Source organism: Harmonia axyridis, chromosome 3 (genome assembly GCF_914767665.1).
Source record: "Harmonia axyridis chromosome 3, icHarAxyr1.1, whole genome shotgun sequence".
Classification (NCBI taxonomy): Eukaryota; Metazoa; Arthropoda; class Insecta; order Coleoptera; family Coccinellidae; genus Harmonia; species Harmonia axyridis.
In genome coordinates this window covers 51,981,047-51,999,992 of record NC_059503.1, presented here as the reverse complement: position 1 = coordinate 51,999,992, position 18,946 = coordinate 51,981,047, and the positions used below count along the sequence as shown (strand labels likewise).

General features: G+C 37.0%; 1 protein-coding gene and 1 long non-coding RNA gene across 2 annotated transcripts in view; both read right to left on the bottom strand.

Annotated features, from left to right (window-relative positions):
- Positions 1-18,946, bottom strand: part of LOC123674636 (somatomedin-B and thrombospondin type-1 domain-containing protein) — a 315,169-nt gene that overhangs the window by 156,096 nt on the left and 140,127 nt on the right. Inside the window, exon 2 of the mRNA XM_045609573.1 lies at positions 9,482-9,673. Coding sequence (XP_045465529.1) covers positions 9,482-9,673 — 192 coding nt within the window. The remainder of the gene's footprint in view (positions 1-9,481; positions 9,674-18,946) is intronic.
- On the bottom strand, positions 2,989-4,309 carry LOC123674639. Its single transcript, XR_006746683.1, has 2 exons — positions 4,049-4,309; positions 2,989-3,961 (listed from the first exon to the last, which is right to left on the bottom strand). It is a non-coding gene; the product is annotated as an uncharacterized LOC123674639 (long non-coding RNA).

The following is an 18,946-nucleotide window of genomic DNA, read 5'->3' as shown; positions in this document are numbered from 1 at the left end:
TTTGACCCTTATAACGTAAAGTAATAATTCATTGATCAATGCCACCATCAACCAAATCCAAAAGATAAAAATAAATTCTCCAAAATTGTTATTTCAATTGTAAATGATGATTTGCATATTCAGTTCATAGAAGAGTAAGAGAAGCGATATATGAATTCATCTGAGATTGCAATCTCTGTAGATCTCACCAGAGAAACTTTTTTTATGGATATTTACATGAATATATAAGTTGTTGGTTTGTAAATTCTGTAAGATTGTTGAACAAACAAATTATTCTTTCCAACATTGAAAAGTCAATCTCTTTAACTCACTCCGTGCATTCACATAATAAAGAAGTTATTTTGCACCATATGTTGCCTCTATTCTTCCATATCAACCCTACAAAGGCGGGAGAAAATTTTTTACCATCATCCTAACATGCAGTAAAAAAGTCCTTTGGTCTCGAATTATAGCTTTCCATCCCTGCTCGTTGTCGAGCAAAATTAGGCTATGTGGGGGAAGATCATCGTATATACGTCTTGATGTCGTAAGAACCGCCTCTCTGCGAGTGCGTATCCACTGTATCTGTCCTCTTCATCATCTTTCTTTGCTCTTCCGGATCGTAAATTCGAGGGAAATTTGCACGGTGCTCTTTTTCCGCTGATGAATAGATGGAAATAATACGAAATGAGGGAAGAGAGCGGTGAGGATCGATTGGGGTACATCTGCATGAATTTTACACTCGGGAAGATACAGCATTCGCGAATTTGTATAAGAGGAATGGTTTACTCCGAGAACATCTGTATAATAGAGAGAATATCGACTTTTTGCTCCTTCGGAATACCAAAGGTATTATCTGGCAGTTATTGAAGCATCATATTAGATAAACATAGGAATTTCGCAGTAAACTGGAGTAATTCTTTCAGGAATAATCTGGAGTGGAATACGAAATATCTTCTTCTGAACATGATTAGGGATTCACGGCTTGGCTTGATTTTCAAAATACTTGGCTTGAACTTGACTTGAATTCAAGTCAAGCTGAAGTCAAGTTATAGTTTTTCAATCAAGTAAATTATTTTTTATCGCGTACTCGAATCATAACATGCTAATTGATTTTTAGCAGTTTTATTGTGTAGTGCCACATCAATAACAAAATGATGAAATGAGATGGAAGCTTGAAAAATCACTTTTATTTATTAAATTTATGAAGTAAATCACTATAAATCATAAATGAAAATGACCGGATAATTTTGCATTCCAGCGTGTTTTCTTCGAAAAACTGCATTCGGTCATTTCCATTTTTCATGACAACACGCTGTCATGCAAAATTATCGGTAATTTTGATGCACTTACTGCAATTACTTACGATAATATTCATGAGCGAGAAAAAATTTCCGGATTTAATTCAACCTCGTGTGGTATTCGGTAAGAAAATTCCACACCAAATGTGTTTATTTCCAACAACATCAATTTTCGTCTTCATCAAGTACTCTAAATCAAGAACAAGCAACGTCCAATATCAACCTGCCATTGTATATAATTATTGCATTCTTAATATAAACATTAATCATAATGGTCCAAAGAATTCAGAAAACATATAAGCTTGTGAAATGAATCAAATTTATCATGTGAACAAATAAAAATTAGATTATCAAAAATAGTTATTTATTATACAAAGGAAAAATGTATTAGAAAACCGAGAGCTAAAATTTTATATTTTTCCCGTGTATAATACACTATTTTTTCTGTGACAGGAAAAACGACAATTTAATAGTGAAAGAACATATTATTACAATATATTAAAGTCAGAATGTTATCGATATGAAATTTGAATTTTTAAACTAGTTAGCTGCAATTAGACCTGTGTTGCTAAGGGAAACTTCAAAGTAATCAAATATCTGTCAATTTAATTTTGTGATTTGTTTCAAAAATTGCGAACCCAGTAATAATTGTTTAGAAGTTATTTTGTTGAATAATATGAAGTTAAAAAATGTCTGATTCCGAGTTTTCTCTGACTCCACCGGAGTTGATAGAAGCAGCTAAATCGCGGAAAATTTACGAAACCGCGTATTCAAGATTTATGGAATGGAAAATGAAAAAGACATGCAGTTCTTTCTCGGAGACAGTGTTATTGGCTTATTTTTCGGAACTGGCACAACAACAAAAGCCATCAACAGTGTAGTCGAATTATTATTATTCCTTTATCTATATGTAGATAAATATATATACGGGAAAAAAGTACTCACTTTTTTCCCGAGGAAAAAAGTAATTTCGTGAAAAGTCATATTTTGTTACCTGTCAACAGAGATAAAATGTCAAATTTTTTTCCCGTCACAGAAAAAAAAATATCCTGTCATAATAAACGCCAAAAAAAAATTTACAGTATAATTCGCTGTTGGGTACCCACGAGGAAAAAATGTCCACTCAAATTCATCCGTTGTGCTGGTGATCTGTCAGAAATACGCGTTCTGATTGGTTAAAAATCACATGTGTGGAATTTTCAAAGGTAATACCACGAGTACTTCTAACATGTTTTATATATTTGACTAATTTTGTATTTCTGACACCCCATGTAAATTTTGATGGGTCGAAGTTGTTCACAGTATTTGTATTTATAGTGTGAATAAATATTATTATTATTATTAACATTATTGATAATTTTTTCTTTTCCACGAAATCTTGTTCATTTGGCAAAAACATGAAAACAAACCGATTGATAAAATAACGAGTCCGTTAGCACGAGTGATGTTAACTTTTTTCGGTTTTTTTGAATGTTGTATTTGGGAAGATTATTTTTTTCAACAATTTTAATGCTCAATATTCTCTTGGGTGATGGCACTGAATCGGTTTGTATTAATTTTTCAATAATGCACTTTAAGCTGTCAATAGTGACGAATTCAAAGTGAAATTTTGACGTTTCAATAAAAAAAAGGTATTATCGATGAGGAAGTAGTATTATAAGTATAATCCCCAATGATTGGCTGGAATAATGCATTGCTATTAGTTGAAATTAACCCTTCGTTAGGCGCGCGGTATTTCCTAACGCGTTTAGGCGCGTGGATTACAAACGTAATCCAAAATGATTTGTCATTAAATCACATACTCAGACTATAATCATTGGCTAAATTGGTTATTCAGTTTTGTTGATGTATCTGCTTCAATGATGAAAAAAATTTTTTATGAAAATTTTCAAGAATCTCACTGTTTGAATAAGAAAGCGAAAGAATCACGTTTTTCATAGTTTTATCTGCGTCTTGTACATTTTGGACAACAAACAAAAAACAATTATGAATAGCTGAAAAAAAACCAGATATTCTGAAAAAAGACAAACCAAATATGAAAAATACAATTTGCTACATTCGATAGAAGTTATCATATTCATGGAAAATTCACACAATTATGGTGATTTCTTCAACCATCTAAACATTCAGTGCAAATATCTACTGCATGTTGCTTGCAAGCGTGTCTTTTGCATTTCACGCACACTTTCCTTGTTGACTTGTTACGGCTTCTAGGACATATATTACATCGTCTTATAGGATTTTCTTGCCTTGGTAGATCAGAAGGCGGGGGTAATGTCGCTTCGAGTCCAAGGAGGGAACGCGCTCGTCTTCTGAGTTCCATGGGTAAGCAGGTCATATTCGACCTGGCCTCTTTTTGTGTCTTGATGAGTTCCCAAGCAAATTTTTCAATGAAATCACTCCTTACTTTTTTTTTTCGTAGGATGGTTCGCTTTGTAAATGCAGACGGCATTTATTCCAGCTACGTTCAGCAGATTGTAAAAAACAACCATTGCATTTTTCGCAATGTTGTATTTTTGGCATAGTTGGTCCACTAAGTCGACGCCAATTTTGGTGTGGTTATAAAATGTCACTATTTCTGGTTCTCTTTTATCTTCTGTTTCCAGATCGATCGCAACATCATGGTGCATTGAAGATACTAAAATAACGGATTTATTTTTAGGGTCAGACATATTATATTCCTGAAACATCAATAATCATGAGATAATGATATAAGAATACATATGCATTCGATAATGTTCGTAATAATGCAAAAAAACTATACTTACCAAATTTATGACAACACTGCGTTACGTTTGCTCGAAGGAGCAAACGTAACGCAGTTAGGCGCGCGGATTACAATGGTAATCCAGTCGTGTTTAGACGCTCCTAAATTCCAGCAAAAATATTTCCCACCGCTTACTGAATACTGAATCGCTAGAAAGAGATGTAATTGACAGCTACTGAGGTCCGCGCTTACATAACCAATGAAATTAGGAAAATATCGGCGTTGGAATAGTGGTGGATTACAATCGTAATCCACGCGCCTAACGAAGGGTTAAGATGTCTAAAAACCAGGTATATGAACTAATTAGCTTTTGTTTTGCCAATTTTGAGAATATTAGTTAAGCTTCGTTATGTCAACTGTAGGTAGCGCTATCAACAAATTAAGATTCTTGTTATTTATTATTTACGAGTTTTGTGCCATTATGTACCTATATGTATATCTTTCATTATAGTTATGATCTATGGAAGTAATTCTTGTAATTTAAATACCAATAAACTCTGTCTATTACAAATATTTGAATTCATTCCAGTAAACGTTTCGTGTTTTGTTTCACGACTTTGCAAGATCATACTCGGTTACATGTCGCTTTTGATTGGTCAGTATCGGGTTTTAATTAATGCATCCAATCAAAAACAACGGAAAAAAGATCGAAATGACAAGTATGACATTGCGGCGCCACCACGAACTGAAACTAATATTTTCAATTTGGTCGAATGTCAGTTCATTCGAAATTTGACATCTTAGTTGAAATCACCATAATGTCAGATTTCGACATGTGAAAAAAATAATCACACGCTAAATCGATATGAACCACTTTTGAAACATTGGTATTTAAAATTAGGGGAAATTGTTTTTGTATAATTTAATGTATGTCTGGAACAAGTGGAAGAAATTAAGATTGAATATACATAAAACCATCCATGATAAATACTCGTTTTAGAATTAATGAGGCGGGGTACAAGAATTTTGACGATATGTGTAATTACCAAAACTTTTCAGCAAGCGCTGTATGGATCTCAACACTGTACTTTGCGGAATCCTTCAATATACCGAGTGTGATTCCAGGAATTCCCGCATTTCCCGAGTGAAGTAACGGGATAATTTGACGAATGGCTGTTCCGGCATCCAGACAGGAATCCATCAATTACACACTCCCATTACATATCTCCCTATTCAGTGTCCTGTAGCCATCCCGCGACATCAAATTAATTTAAATGTTCGATACGAATTTCATTTGGTTACGGTTTGCCATACACACGAAATTTTCAGCGTATAATTGGACAGAATATTTAGGCATATGCAATTTAAAATGATTTATTGTAAAAGAATCGAATTTGTTGAGTAATCAATTTGTGAGTGTGAGTGCAATTTTCATTTCCATAATTGGCTATATCGGTGGGATAATATTATTGAGGAAAATTACCTATTCGAAAAAATTACTGAAAACAAATTTATTTTCCACTCATTCCAGATTCAAACTATCCTACATTAAGATGAATCTACTTAAAACTTGGCATACATATTCCTATTAAGAATTCACATCACGTGATATGCCAATGTTGATTACAAATCCAGAGGGCGATATTTTTTCTAGAAATGTTCCTTTTTATTCCTTCAGAACTTTTAGTTGACCACTGGTAGTTTGAGAAATATAGAAAGGGACTTTCATTTAGTGCAGAACATTTGGTTTCTGTTTGGTTTTGTTGTATCTGTTACCGATTAAAAAAAAAAAGTATTTTTGATAATATTATTAATTCAACTAATAAAGAATGTTACGGGTTACTTTATGAGCACACACAAAACTATTGTATTTTTGTCCACCCTGTACCAATTGGAATCAACATGTGGTACATTTTTGAAATCAGTTCAGCTAGAGTAATCGGAAAATTGAGACGAATAGGGGTGTTCCATTTAAAAAAAAATGACGGTTACGTCATTACTCGAAAGTAATTCACCCTGTATATTAGATTATTATTAAAATTATGGTAAATTGAAATAAAAAATCGACTTGTTTCAGGATTATTTCTTAAAATGGTCTGTTTAGCTGAAAATGAATTTGTTCCATACTTTACAGACACAGTGTATAAAAATCATGCAGATTTGTGAACCCGATCTATTACAACCTAATTGATGTTGCAGCATCTGCCTAACTAGCCTTTATTTTGCTACCTAGAATTCAATTGAATTAAACAATGCCCAACTAAAAAATTTCAAATGTTCTACTGATTTTTCAACAATAATTGAACCAATTATTAACGCTTAACTAGTTACAGTATTGAGTCTTACATGCTCTTTTCATTTGAGAGGGGTCTATACCGTTTCAGATATCAGTTCAAAAATTGGACCATCGATTTATATGAGGTTTTCACTATTATTTATTTTAAATTCATTGCGGAAATTCTATATTTATTACTTTCTTTGGAATGGAAAAGAAATATATGGATTCCTCCTTCTTGTCAAAAGCTAAGAAACCTTTCATTCTTAAATTCAAAATAAGACGTAGAAACGTATTTTGAATTATTATCTGTGGTAGAAAAAGACGGTAAATCAGAGGAACGTTTAAGATTGCTTCACTTATTCTGAAAGGTGGTGAGATCTCTAAAACGCCGAGGAGAGAGGAGTAGTTAAACTTTGGCAGAACAAAAGAATGCCACATGGTATAACCCCTCTTAATCAGAACACATATTAATTATTATTTCTTCTCAAGGTAGATTAGTTCAGAATATAAATATTCGAAGCATTAATTCAATTCATCGAAAAAATATTTCATTATAAAACCTCCGAATGAACAATTTACAAATTATATATATTTGAATTTTCAAAAAAATATCATATCACTTCAATAACTAATCGCAGTAAAATTGGTCATTAATGCTCGATATATATTTAATGGTTTTGTTGAGTTGGAAACGATGTATTCATCAGATTCGCTAATTGAAATTGGATCCATTTATCTGCTACACAGCATACAACATTTTCTCCTAATAAAATACTATATGAGTAGGTATCCACCCTTCGTTGTATTCCATTCTAGCTAATTGTCCGCAAAAAGGGGTTTGCGGTCAATTTCAGATGAATTTTGTTACTAATATTGAACAACCAAAAAAATTGTGAAATGCAACTTACCCCAACGGGCTGCAGAAGAAACCTAGGCGAATCACCGCTAATCTGGTTCCAAAAGGGAGGTTCCAAGGAAGGGAATTCAGGGGAATTTACCTCCCTTAAGTACCTGTGGCTTCACCTGGCTGATAAATTAAGGGCACTTCACGAATAGTTGTTCAATATTATTTGGTTCACTAACACTATTAGATGACGATGCAGAAGATAGATGAAAATAAATTAACTAATTATGATGAATTATCAGAAGATTAATCAATTTTGTCTCTTTTGAAACTTTTCTATTTAGCACGTACGATCGATATATTAAAATCTGTTCTCTTTCTCCGCTGACAGCCGATACGAAATCAGATTCTACCGGGGTCGTTCGAGAAGAAATACGACCGTAGTTCACGACTGAACATGCCGCCCGCCCTGAAGTGTCCCTTCAGTAAGATAACTGAACTGAAGAAGTGAACAGACGAAATAATTCAGGAGCAATCTACTGAGTTGGAAGAGGACACAATTTAACGACTGGTCGCCGAATTGTCCCAGACGCAGTGGCAACATCAGCAACGCGGGTTGTTGAATCAGCTCCCGGAAAAACAGATGATATACGACCGATAGACCACTTTAGAGGAGGAAGATTGTCATCTCGAATGACGACAACGGTACCTGGAAGGATAGGGGTAGATGGCTGCAACCACTTGTGACGTTGCTGCAAGGTATGCAAGTATTCCTGACGCCAACGCTTCCAGAAGTCCTGCTGAAATCGCTGGACTAGTTGCCAACGAGATAACCGGTTCACAGACACAGAACTGACATCGTTGTCAGGAGGAGCTGTTAGGGACCGGAAAACCAAGAAATGCCCTGGTGTAAGGGCCTCAAAATCAGAAGGATCAGATGATGGAAGATACAGAGGACGAGAGTTGAGGATGGCTTCAACCTGAGTGCAGACGGTGAGAAACTCCTCGTAAGTGAGTTTCTGCTCGCCAATAACGCGAGTAAGATGATGTTTAGCAGATTTTACAGCGGCCTCCCACAGGCCGCCAAAGTGAGGACTGGAAGGCGGTATGAATCGCCAGTCAGTTCCGGACGACGAGGCGGCATCACAGAGACTCTGCTGATGTTGTGGAGCAGACAGTAAGCGGCCAAGGTCACGAAGGTAGTTATGAGCACCAACAAAGTTGGTCCCGTTATCCGAAAAGATGACGAAATGATGACCTCGGCGTGCAACAAAGCGCCGATAAGCAGCGATGAACGCTGCGGTTGACAGCTCAGATGCCAATTCTAGATGAATTGCTTTAGTAGAGAAGCAGATGAAGACAACCAGATATGCCTTCGTGCTAACGGCTCCGCGTAGTCGTGCACTCGTCACATAAAATGGGCCGGCGTAGTCGACACCAGTAGTTAGAAAAGCCATAGCAGATGATAGCCGCTCTGGTGGAAGATTGCCCATTGGCTGTATTAGAGGACGGGGCTTGCAAGAAAAGCATCGGTTGCACTTGCGCAGACGATTGCGTACTACATTACGTCCGTCCAATATCCAGTACCGTCGACGAATGTACGAATGAGTAGCTAAAGCACCGGCGTGCAGAAGACGATAATGGGCATCATCGATTATCAGATGAGTGAGATGATTGTCCTTCGGTAGAAGAACAGGATGTTTGTGTCGATATGGTAATAAAGAGGCTGAAAGGCGACCTCCAACTCGAACAAGTCCATGCTCATCGCAAAAAAGGTGAAGTTTCATGATGAGTCGATGACGAGAAGATGGTTTCTGCAGCTCAGCCAGCTCCTCGGCAAAATGAACAGATTGAACCCGACGTATTAAGCAGATCTCTGCTTCCTGAAGCTCAACAGAGGTGAGAAAACCTGTGCGAGGTAAAGCTGAACCACGAGCATTCAGTATGAAACGTCGACAAAAGGCAATGACGCGCTTGAGTCGAAGATACGAAGAAAAACGGTCAATCATGGTGGGTTCACCGGAGACAACCGTCAACACTAAAGCGGAGAGCGGCTTGGCTTCTTCGTCCACTTGATCAATTTGAGATGAATCAACAGAGGACAGGGGCCATAGAGAGGAATCGAGAGACAACCAAGGAGGACCGCGCCACCACAATGGGTGGTGATGAATATCTGAGGGCATCAATCCTCGAGAGGCGCAATCAGCTGGATTGTCTTCAGATATCACATGCCTCCAGCAATTAGAAGGAATCAAATCCTGTATCAATAAAATCCTGGAATAATTTCATAGAATCCTTCATAAGAACTCCATAGTTTCAAACAAAACCAGAGGCGTAACAAATAATTCCCATTTCATCGCACCAAAACCTACCTTTTATTGCAGGATCTGGATGATGATGGCATGTTGATACCTGACATCCCCTTCTCTGATCCAGACTAGGGCAATGTTTTCCGCCATTCTCAGGTTGAACTTTGACAGATCTCTTCCTGGACATGGTACCAGCACCGCAATCAACGTCACAGGCAGACCATGGACCCCATCCTGTTACCTGACAATCCACCACTGAAAAAAAAATTATCGTCATGAAATAGGCCAAAATTAGTTTCGCAGATTTTGAGCATGGAATGTAATCAACAAATTAACCTTTGTAGACCAAATATGAAGTTCTATTGACGTTACAACCTTAGTATACAAAAATAAAATGAAACATTACATGATGGTGTAATACCTTTCGTTACCAAATGCAATTTTTGTTCAAAGGAATTCCTTCCATGAATCGCAGATAATACGTATATTACCTATATCATAAAAGTTGTTTTTGAAGAGCTTAAGAAATTCGAATAATAATACAAGACAGAAATATTGTTGGAATGAATTTTTCATTAATCTATTAATTATTTCCTGGCATTTATTTTTTAAATATGAAATACAAACCACTGGCTCAAAATATGTAGAAGAAGAAGGAGATTTCCGCTGCGGCTAAGAGTTACATAGTCCAATTCTCCACTTTTTGAAATCTGTCCGTATGGCGTCAATGGTGGCTTAAATATTAACTTCCAATACTTCAAAAGTTTCTGGTTTGTCGGCATAAAACAATGACTTGACATAAAAAGTAATCGAGGGACTTTAAGTCACACGAACGAGAGGGCTAAGTTAACAGGACCACTTCTGGCAATAAAGTTGTCATCGAATTGATTTTGCTATAAATTGGTGGTTGAGCACGCTGTATGGCAAGTTGTGCAGTCTTGTCGGGACTGAATGTCGTCGATGTTTAGCTGATTAATCATTGGAAACAGAAAATCACTCAGAATGGCTTGATAACGCTAACCATTCACTGTAACCGCAGTACCGTCCTCATTTGAAAAAAAATAAGAACCAAAAATGCCACCAGTCAATTTCAATGGGTACAATGGTGATTCGTTAGTGGCTCGAGGATTTTCTTCGCACCATATAGGCAATTTTGCTTATTGACGAAGCCATTTCACCAGAATTGAGCTTCATTACTAAATACAAATTTTCGGTAAAAATGCTCATCTTCGACCAGTTTTGAATTAGCTCAATTAACAAAAATTTGAAGTAAATGATGTTGGTCGGCTTTAATTTTTGCACGAGCTGTATGTTATAGGCGCGTAAACTGTGATCCTCAAGTAAAATTTTTCACCTAGTGAAAGGACAAAAGCCAGCCAGTGGTGAACGGCGACGTATGGACACTTTTCAGACAACCATTATAGGTACAAGACTTCTGACTAGGGCCACCGCCAGGATCGGCATACCGGACATTTTGCCGAGGCACCATATCGTATATGGGCGCGAAGTCAGTTGACAAATTAAGACATACTTGTTAACACAAGTATGTTTTCTTACTGAAAATACCACTCAGTGTAGTATAATAAAAAAAATTCCAAGCGTCAATTTTATTAAAATCGAATGAACGATCTCAACTAGTTATGAAAAACAAATAGGTAGGTACTAAAATCACCTTCAAAAACTGCGTCGTCTTTCTACGAAAGAGCATCGCCGTACTTTTAAACAATCTCCGGCCGTTTTTTGATGAAATCGTTAGAACTTCCTCTGATAAATCTGACTAGGAGATTTTAAGTTCAAAAATACGATTTTATATGGAATTGAAAGATGCCTGAGAGGAATAATAGAGGTTTCGTCAAAGAAAAATTCAACAATCCGCAGTAAGAAAGTTAAAAAAAACGAATGAAAGGCATAAGAGGCAATTTATCAAATCAAAAAACTCTGAAAAAAGAAATTTGGTAACAATAAGTTTTCTGCAGAGCCCTCAGCTGCCAAAAATAATTTTTTTCTGGTGAATAACAAAATATTTCAATTCGATATCAGTCAATAAAGGTAAAATTAGACGGTTAGGTTAGGTTGAATTCAATACGAAATTGGAAAGATGCCTGAGAGGAATAACAGAGGTTCCTTCAGAGGAAATTCAAGAACCCAAAGTAAGAAAGTTTAAAAAAACGTATGAAAGCTCTTAGGTAAAAATTAGGTTAGGTTCAAAAATACGATTTCATATGAAATTGAAAAGATGCCTGAGAGGAATAACAGGTTCCTCCAAAAGAAATTCGAGAACACACAGTAAGAAAATTAAAAAAAAAACGAATAAAAGTTTTAAGACAATTTATCGAATCAACAACTTTTCGAAAATATTTGCTAATAAATGGTTTTTCTACAAAGCCCTTAGCTACCAAATAATTTTTTTCTGATGAATAACAAAACATTTCAATTCAATATCAGTCAAAGAAGATACAATTAGACGGTTAGGACGGCGAAATTTTATTTTGCGGAGGCGCCAAAATGTCTGGCGGCAGCCCTGCTTCAGATTAGACTGAAAACAATTTTTTTCTCGTGAATAAGACTCGTTTCACACTTATACGGTTCGATTCGGTTAGGTGCGTATTCGATTCGTTTTCGGTAGCGCCTAAAACGAATGAAAACTCTTCACACACTCGGTTAGTATAAGGTTTGATTTCACGACTGGACTGATTGTACTGATATAATCAGCCGCTCAATATCAATGTCAAGTGAATCAGAGATTGCCAAATATAAATTACAAAATTTAAAATGAGAAATTGAAAATAAAATAACATTTTTCCTTGCCGAAAACGCGACCGAACCGAAACTAAACCGTATGTGTGTAAACGACCAATTGCTTTTGTGAACTCTGGACCCGAATGGAAACCGAACGAAACCGATTCGTGTCGAGAGGGCTTTCGGTTCTATCTGTTATCTATTAGGTACCGAACACACACGGTATCACCGTTTCACACTTTTCCGGCGGCTACCGAAAACGAATCGAATATGCACCGAACCGAATCGAACCGTATAAGTGTGAAACGAGTCTATCAAACCATATCAATATAATATAAGTCTATGAAGGTAAAATTGGACGGTTAGGGCGGCCCTGCTTCAAATAGATTGAAAACAATGTTTTCTAGTAAATAACAAACCACATCAATTCAATATCAGTCTATGAAGGTAAAATTGGACAGTTAAGGCTGTGAAATTTTATTTTGCCAGGGCGCCAAAATGTCTGGCGGTGACCCGGCCTCTGACTAGACTGAAAGGGTTGAATGCAAATGCGATGAAAAGATTTTTCGGCAGATAGGTTCTTCGAATAGTCGCAGCGTCGAGATGAGTGGCCTAACCTAAAGTCTGCGCCCAATGTCACGATTTGCGAAGGCCGCATGATGGAAGCCTTCCGTGCCGGAACGAATTCCATCAATCCGCGTTTCGACTGCATTAAAAAGTCATGATAGCCGACCGTTCGCGTGCTTCGAACGCGCCCCCATTATAAATCGTAAATAAAAAGGGAATGGCATGAATAATGTTCTGCAGATTGCACATGAGGGTCGGTGCGGCTGGATCTTGCGGAAGGGTTGTACGAAAATGCATTCAATCCTAGCACGGCTTTAATATTAATTAGAAATGAAATGAAAAAGGTTGCGTTGGGTGCGCAATCCAAAATACTTCACTAACCTGAAATGTTTTAGGGAATCTGAGCATTAGACATGGAAGCGGAAGATATTAATAAGGAATGAGAGTCTTAAGAAAACAAAATAACCTGTGATATAAACATTATAATTAATAGGATAAAAATCAAGTCTGTGTCTGTGATGATGAATATGAATATTTGGGTCTAATTCTAGATACTTGGAACTTGGAACTTCATTCTTTTTTGCAGTCAGGCTATTAGCCTTTTACTGCTCAATCTCAATATAATTCACCTCTGGTGAGCTATTTTGATCTGCTCTAGCAGGTGGCAATATGCCACTTCAGAAGGTTTGTGTAAGTAATCATTACACAATCTCTGTGCCAGTAAGAGTTTGGCTTTAACACACACTTCCTATGGAAGTGCCATCTTAGGTCTTTTGTGTTTCCTAGGGGCTTTTTCATCATAGTCGCAAGCCTTCGTTATAAGAGGGTCTGCGTGATTTTTCATTTTATTGAAGGTCTTCACGCTCAAATCTATTAGATGTTCGTCTAGGAATGGTATATGCAGGTATTCATGTATCCGTACGTTGCTGACAAACCATGGTGCGTTTACGGCTCGTCTTAGGATCGTATTCTGCACGACTTGAAGTCTCTGCAGATGCGTCTTTGCAGCGTATTCCCAAGCCGGGCATGCGTAAGACATGACCGGTCGAATGGTGAACTTATAGAGAAGAAGCTTGTTGGAAAGAGACATTTTGCTGCTTTTGCAAAGTAGCGGTTGCAACGCTGCCGCTGCTGTCTTTCCCTTCGTCACAGCTGATGTGACGTGTTGTTTCCAAGTAAGCTTTCTTTCGACTGAAAAGAACGGCTTCATTCTTCTCAGGGTTTACTTCGATTCTCCATCGAGCAAACCAAGATTGAAGTCTATAGATGGCTTCCTGTAGATACTTCGTTGCCATTTTGGGACACCATGAACTGGCAAGAATGGCGGTGTCGTCAGCGTACAGTGCCATGGAGGTTTTCACTGTTTTTGGCATGTCGGATTCTAGATAATGTAGTAGGAGGTCTCATATAGAATATCTATTCAAACAAGATATCTCCAATGATAGCAACTTTAGAATTCCTCAACTTATGTATGACAAAATTATTTTAAAAACATGCCAAATTCCTTCTTCACATCCTGAGAAAGTTTTCGTTAGAATGTAGGCACTAGTTTTGTTGCAGCGGATTTTGATTTTCAAGGGGAAAGAAGGAAAGAATGAAAGTAGTGAATTGAATATTTTTTTATTGCAATTGAACTCAAATTTTCAGTAGGAAATGTATTCATAAATTATGTTTGAAATGACCTCCACCTTTCCTTATACAAGCACGTGCCCTTTCTTATTTCTGTAGTTTTTATTTTCCGCCTGGAATTTACTCTCAATCTTTTGGCTGCTTCGTCTATTCTAACGGTGTTAGATCCGGACTCTTCGCTGGCCACGAAAATAATCCAATATTATGATCGCATTTTGTCAACGTATAAGAAATTGATAAAAAATGAAGAATAATTTAAAAATCACAAGAACCCAAATATCTCGTAAACTGTTGAGTATCGGTTATCACTAAATATCCATGACTCAAACGACAGCAAATGTGTCATACTAACACGTCCTCCAAGATTCAAGTCTAATTTATTATTTTGATAGAGTTTATTTATGAAATATTCTGAATAAAATATCTTATTATTAATTTGGAACCCCCCCTTTACATTTACTTTGTAAATCTCTTTACAATTTACTTTTTACAGCATCAATGTTATGTATGCATAGCTGTAAAGAGTTATTCTAGACTCTAGAGATAACTCACAGTTTATTTTTTCTGAGTTTAATTTGAAATTGTACTTATTGTATTGAATATTTGAATAAACTCATTTATTATTATTATTATAATAGACTATGAGTAGGTATTAAACATTAATACTTTATAACTATGATATTAAATTATGTCGTTTGGCCAGGTCAGTTTTAAACCTTCGTGAGTTGAATGAATTTCCTGTCAGTTGATCGATCACTTGGTTGGCGTGTCCTTCTAGCGGTATTTTCTCTTGTAGTTTTCCATTTCGGAGTAACATATGGATCTCTCAAATTAATATGTTGTCTCCAATTGAGGCGCTGGTCTAAATGCATGGCGAGGTACTTTGCATTGGTGTCGACTGGCATTTCCTTTTCAAATATTTTAACAGGAGTACATGTTTCTTTTCGTATTGTAAAGGTTGAGGAGTTTCCGTTTCACTACGACCTGATGATCTATTGGGTCTACATCAAAACTGCTCTGGTCATAACGTGATCTAAAGCTCGAATTTCAGTTCCAGAGATCTAATGAACTGGGATGGCTTCTAGGAGGCTAATTCCTCACTTCTTCAAGTTTCTTGTCCAAAGCAGATTTTGCGTTGGCTAGGGATGGCGAGGCATTCCGTTACCAGTTTATCCGGAGTTTTTTCTTTTCCTCAACAGAATCTGAACTCGTCATTTTCTGCTTGACCCATTCTCATGAGGTGTTTCCTAAGGTGACAATGCCCTGTGAGGAGGTGTAGTATATTCTTGCTAAGATCCAGATACTTCTTGGATCTCGCAGTGTCAAAGTTTTCGGAGAAGATTTTTGGAATTATACAAACAAGGAAGAATTCACCAGAATGTTTCTCTGTAGGTTTTTTCCTTCACCTGAAACTTTTTTTCCTATGTAGGCAGCAATAGTATGTGGTTATACATTTGCCTATACCACAGAAAGGTTCGGAGCCGTGAGTGCCATCGATCGAGGGAACAACGTCTGGTCTTGGTGGGACCATTTCAACGTTTCTCGTTGTATTGCGGCCATTTGTCTTTCAATTCTCGGCGCAAAAGCATTAACTGCAATCGATAATGATCGCCTATGATTGTTTCAGTCGGTTTTAACAACTCATAATATACTACGCCGAGCTGGTCCCACCAAATACTGAGCATGAGCTTGGAACTGTAAATATTCGGTTAAGCCGTCGACGTGAAAGCATGGCCGGGATATCGGTATGAATTTTTGCACTCCGGATAATCGTAATGAACCCCGAAATCCCTTCCGTCTTTGGTTTACAGGCAGGTATTCATTAGCAAACAAACGCCGTTCAACATCTCTCGACTTCAACTAGTACGGCACCCATTTTTTTTGTTTCTGAATCATTCCCATGACATTCAGGCGTTTTGAAATGGCTTGTGGTGTGACTCCCAATGATCCTGCCAATTCTTGTTGCATTTGACACGAGTCTTTATCAAGTAATTCTCAACCAATTCTTAATCTTCGAAAACCTTCCCTCTTCCACCGCCATTCTAGTCTTACGGCAGATCTCATCATATTAAAGCAGAAAATTAAAACCTCATGCAAAAGACGAGAATTTGGCTCGTAAGCTGACATGTTTGATCCAGAATAACTTTATGATGCAGACACAAATCGACTTATATTTCGATGGCGTTATGTTTACAAATACTGTCACGATTTTCGTTCAATTAAATCAGTTCTTTTTACTAATACTAATTTATTTCAGATACACAACTATAAACAACTATTTACAGATGATTCATTTCAACTATTGCATTAATTTATTTATACAACTTATACAGGGTGTTCTGATTTATTTCCGACAAACTGAAATGGGTGAAAGATCACATCACTTTAAGTAAAAAAGTTCCTATGAACATGGGTCCGGAAATGCTTCGTTTCCGAGATACAGGGTGTTGAAGTTGAAAAAATAATTCACGTTTAATATTCTGTTTCCTGAAATATTGACTTGTTGGGATGCTTTACGAATACTGAGTTTTTTATTTTCTTCAACGGTCTGTAAAATCTTATTTCTCTGCAGATGATTTCTTCTTTGTATGCTTCGTTCGGGCCTTTGGTAACCAAAACCATTTTTCTGTATTTGTTCATAAGCTATTAATTCAGTTAACTATAATTATAATTAATGACATCTAAATCTGACATGATTATTCTGGTTTTCCATGGCAACCACGATAGATTTAAAGGTTATACACAATGACAGATTCAAAGTGTGTTAGGTTCAGATGTCATTAATTATAATTATAGTTTACTAAGTTAATAGCTTATCAACAAATACAGAAAAATGGTATTGGTTACCAAAGGCCCGAACGAAGCATACAAATAAGAAATCATCTACAGAGAAATAGGATTTTACAGAACTTCGAAGAAAATAAAAAACTCAGTATTCGTAAAGCATCCCAACAACTCAATATTTCAGGAAACAGAATATTCATAACACATAAAAACAACAATTACATAGCATACCACTTCTACTTATTAGTGGGCAATAGAAAATCCGCAGGAATTTCGCCTTAGAAATTTTCAAAATAAATTCAAATTAAATATTTGAATAGGAATAATTTCATGGAAGGATTTCGAAGCAGTCAAAACATATTAAAGAAAACGCGAATTATTTTTTCACCTTCAACACCCTGTATCTCGGAAACGAAGCATTTCCGGCCCCATGTTCATAGGAACTTTTTTGATTAAAATGATGTGATCTTTCACCCATTTCAGTTTGTCGGAAACAAATCAGAACACCCTGTATATGTATAATTCAGTGTACGGCACTGACCGCCGTTTACGTCGCACTGATCTGCTCTGCGGCTTCGATTTGTTATATACCACTGGCATCTATATCTAGAAGGGTCTTGATCTTTCTATCGAGCTCTCGGTGCGTCCGGTACCTTCTAGAAAGAGGCAGTGGCGTAGGACTTGCTAATTTGTTACAATACCTTACCGCCACTGACATCTATTGCAAAACGACGGAAGCAAAGTTGTACATCTAATATTTACTCCGGACTCCGGATTTGTCCTTGGAAGGGATGGATATTTCTTCTACAGAAGAAGGAGAAATCCTTTTACTTTCGTTAATTCCGATCTTTTGCTATTCTCAATTTTTTTTAGTTTCATTCCTACCAGTCCACATCCCGTTACGTTGTTAACGCAAATAACGAACCAAAAAACCACGGCGACAAGTTCCTTATTGTTTCTCTCTCTCTTGGTTTGTGTGTGCGGAACCGTAAAATCTCATTTAGTGGGAAAAACTAGTCTGCGTCAATTTCCCGTCCTCATTAAGGCTTTAAAACAACCGGCGTTCGCGACCATTCGAGGCGAAACAACCTCTGGACGGTGAAGAATATTTACCATTTAGAAAGTTGGCTGGCGAACGTGGAAGCGGAGCGGTGTAGCATCGGAAAATATGAATTATTCGGGAAGTTTGAAACCGACGACCGGAATTTTCCCAGTTTGCAATTTATCGCGCGTTTATTTCACGTGAACCTCCGGAGTAATTTCGGGCGCCGTCGAATTGTGGCGCCAGGTTGGTGTGGGCGTTAAAAAAGCGGCTTGGAGGGTGGGGGGTGAAGACGAAATTAAGCTGGATTTCAAAGGGTTGGATTGCGCCCAGGAGACCGTTGATTAGATGTGGTTACCGAGTAAGATCGCGCACCAGATTGGATTTTATGACTTGGTGTTTTCGGCGTGAAAACGGCACTTTTGGAAAAAGTTGGATGTTCTGAATGTAGATGGCATTAAGAGATAAATGTCACATTCGCACCTCAAGTTTTCATTCAAGATGGTGAATTAGCATTTCGAGGACAATAGCCTACGACAGATAATGCACATGAGAGCAGTTTGAATTATCTTAAAAAATCCACAAAAGAAAGAATACTTCTCTCGAGAAATAGATATCTTCGTTCATTCATATATGTAGGCTTGGTTAATCGATCGTCTAGAGGTATGATTCGATTACCTGGCCTTTCGTCTTTTCCTCCGTGACTTTGTTGGATTTGTAATAATTAAACTCTTTTCAATTATTTACATCTATTTACAAAGCCACAC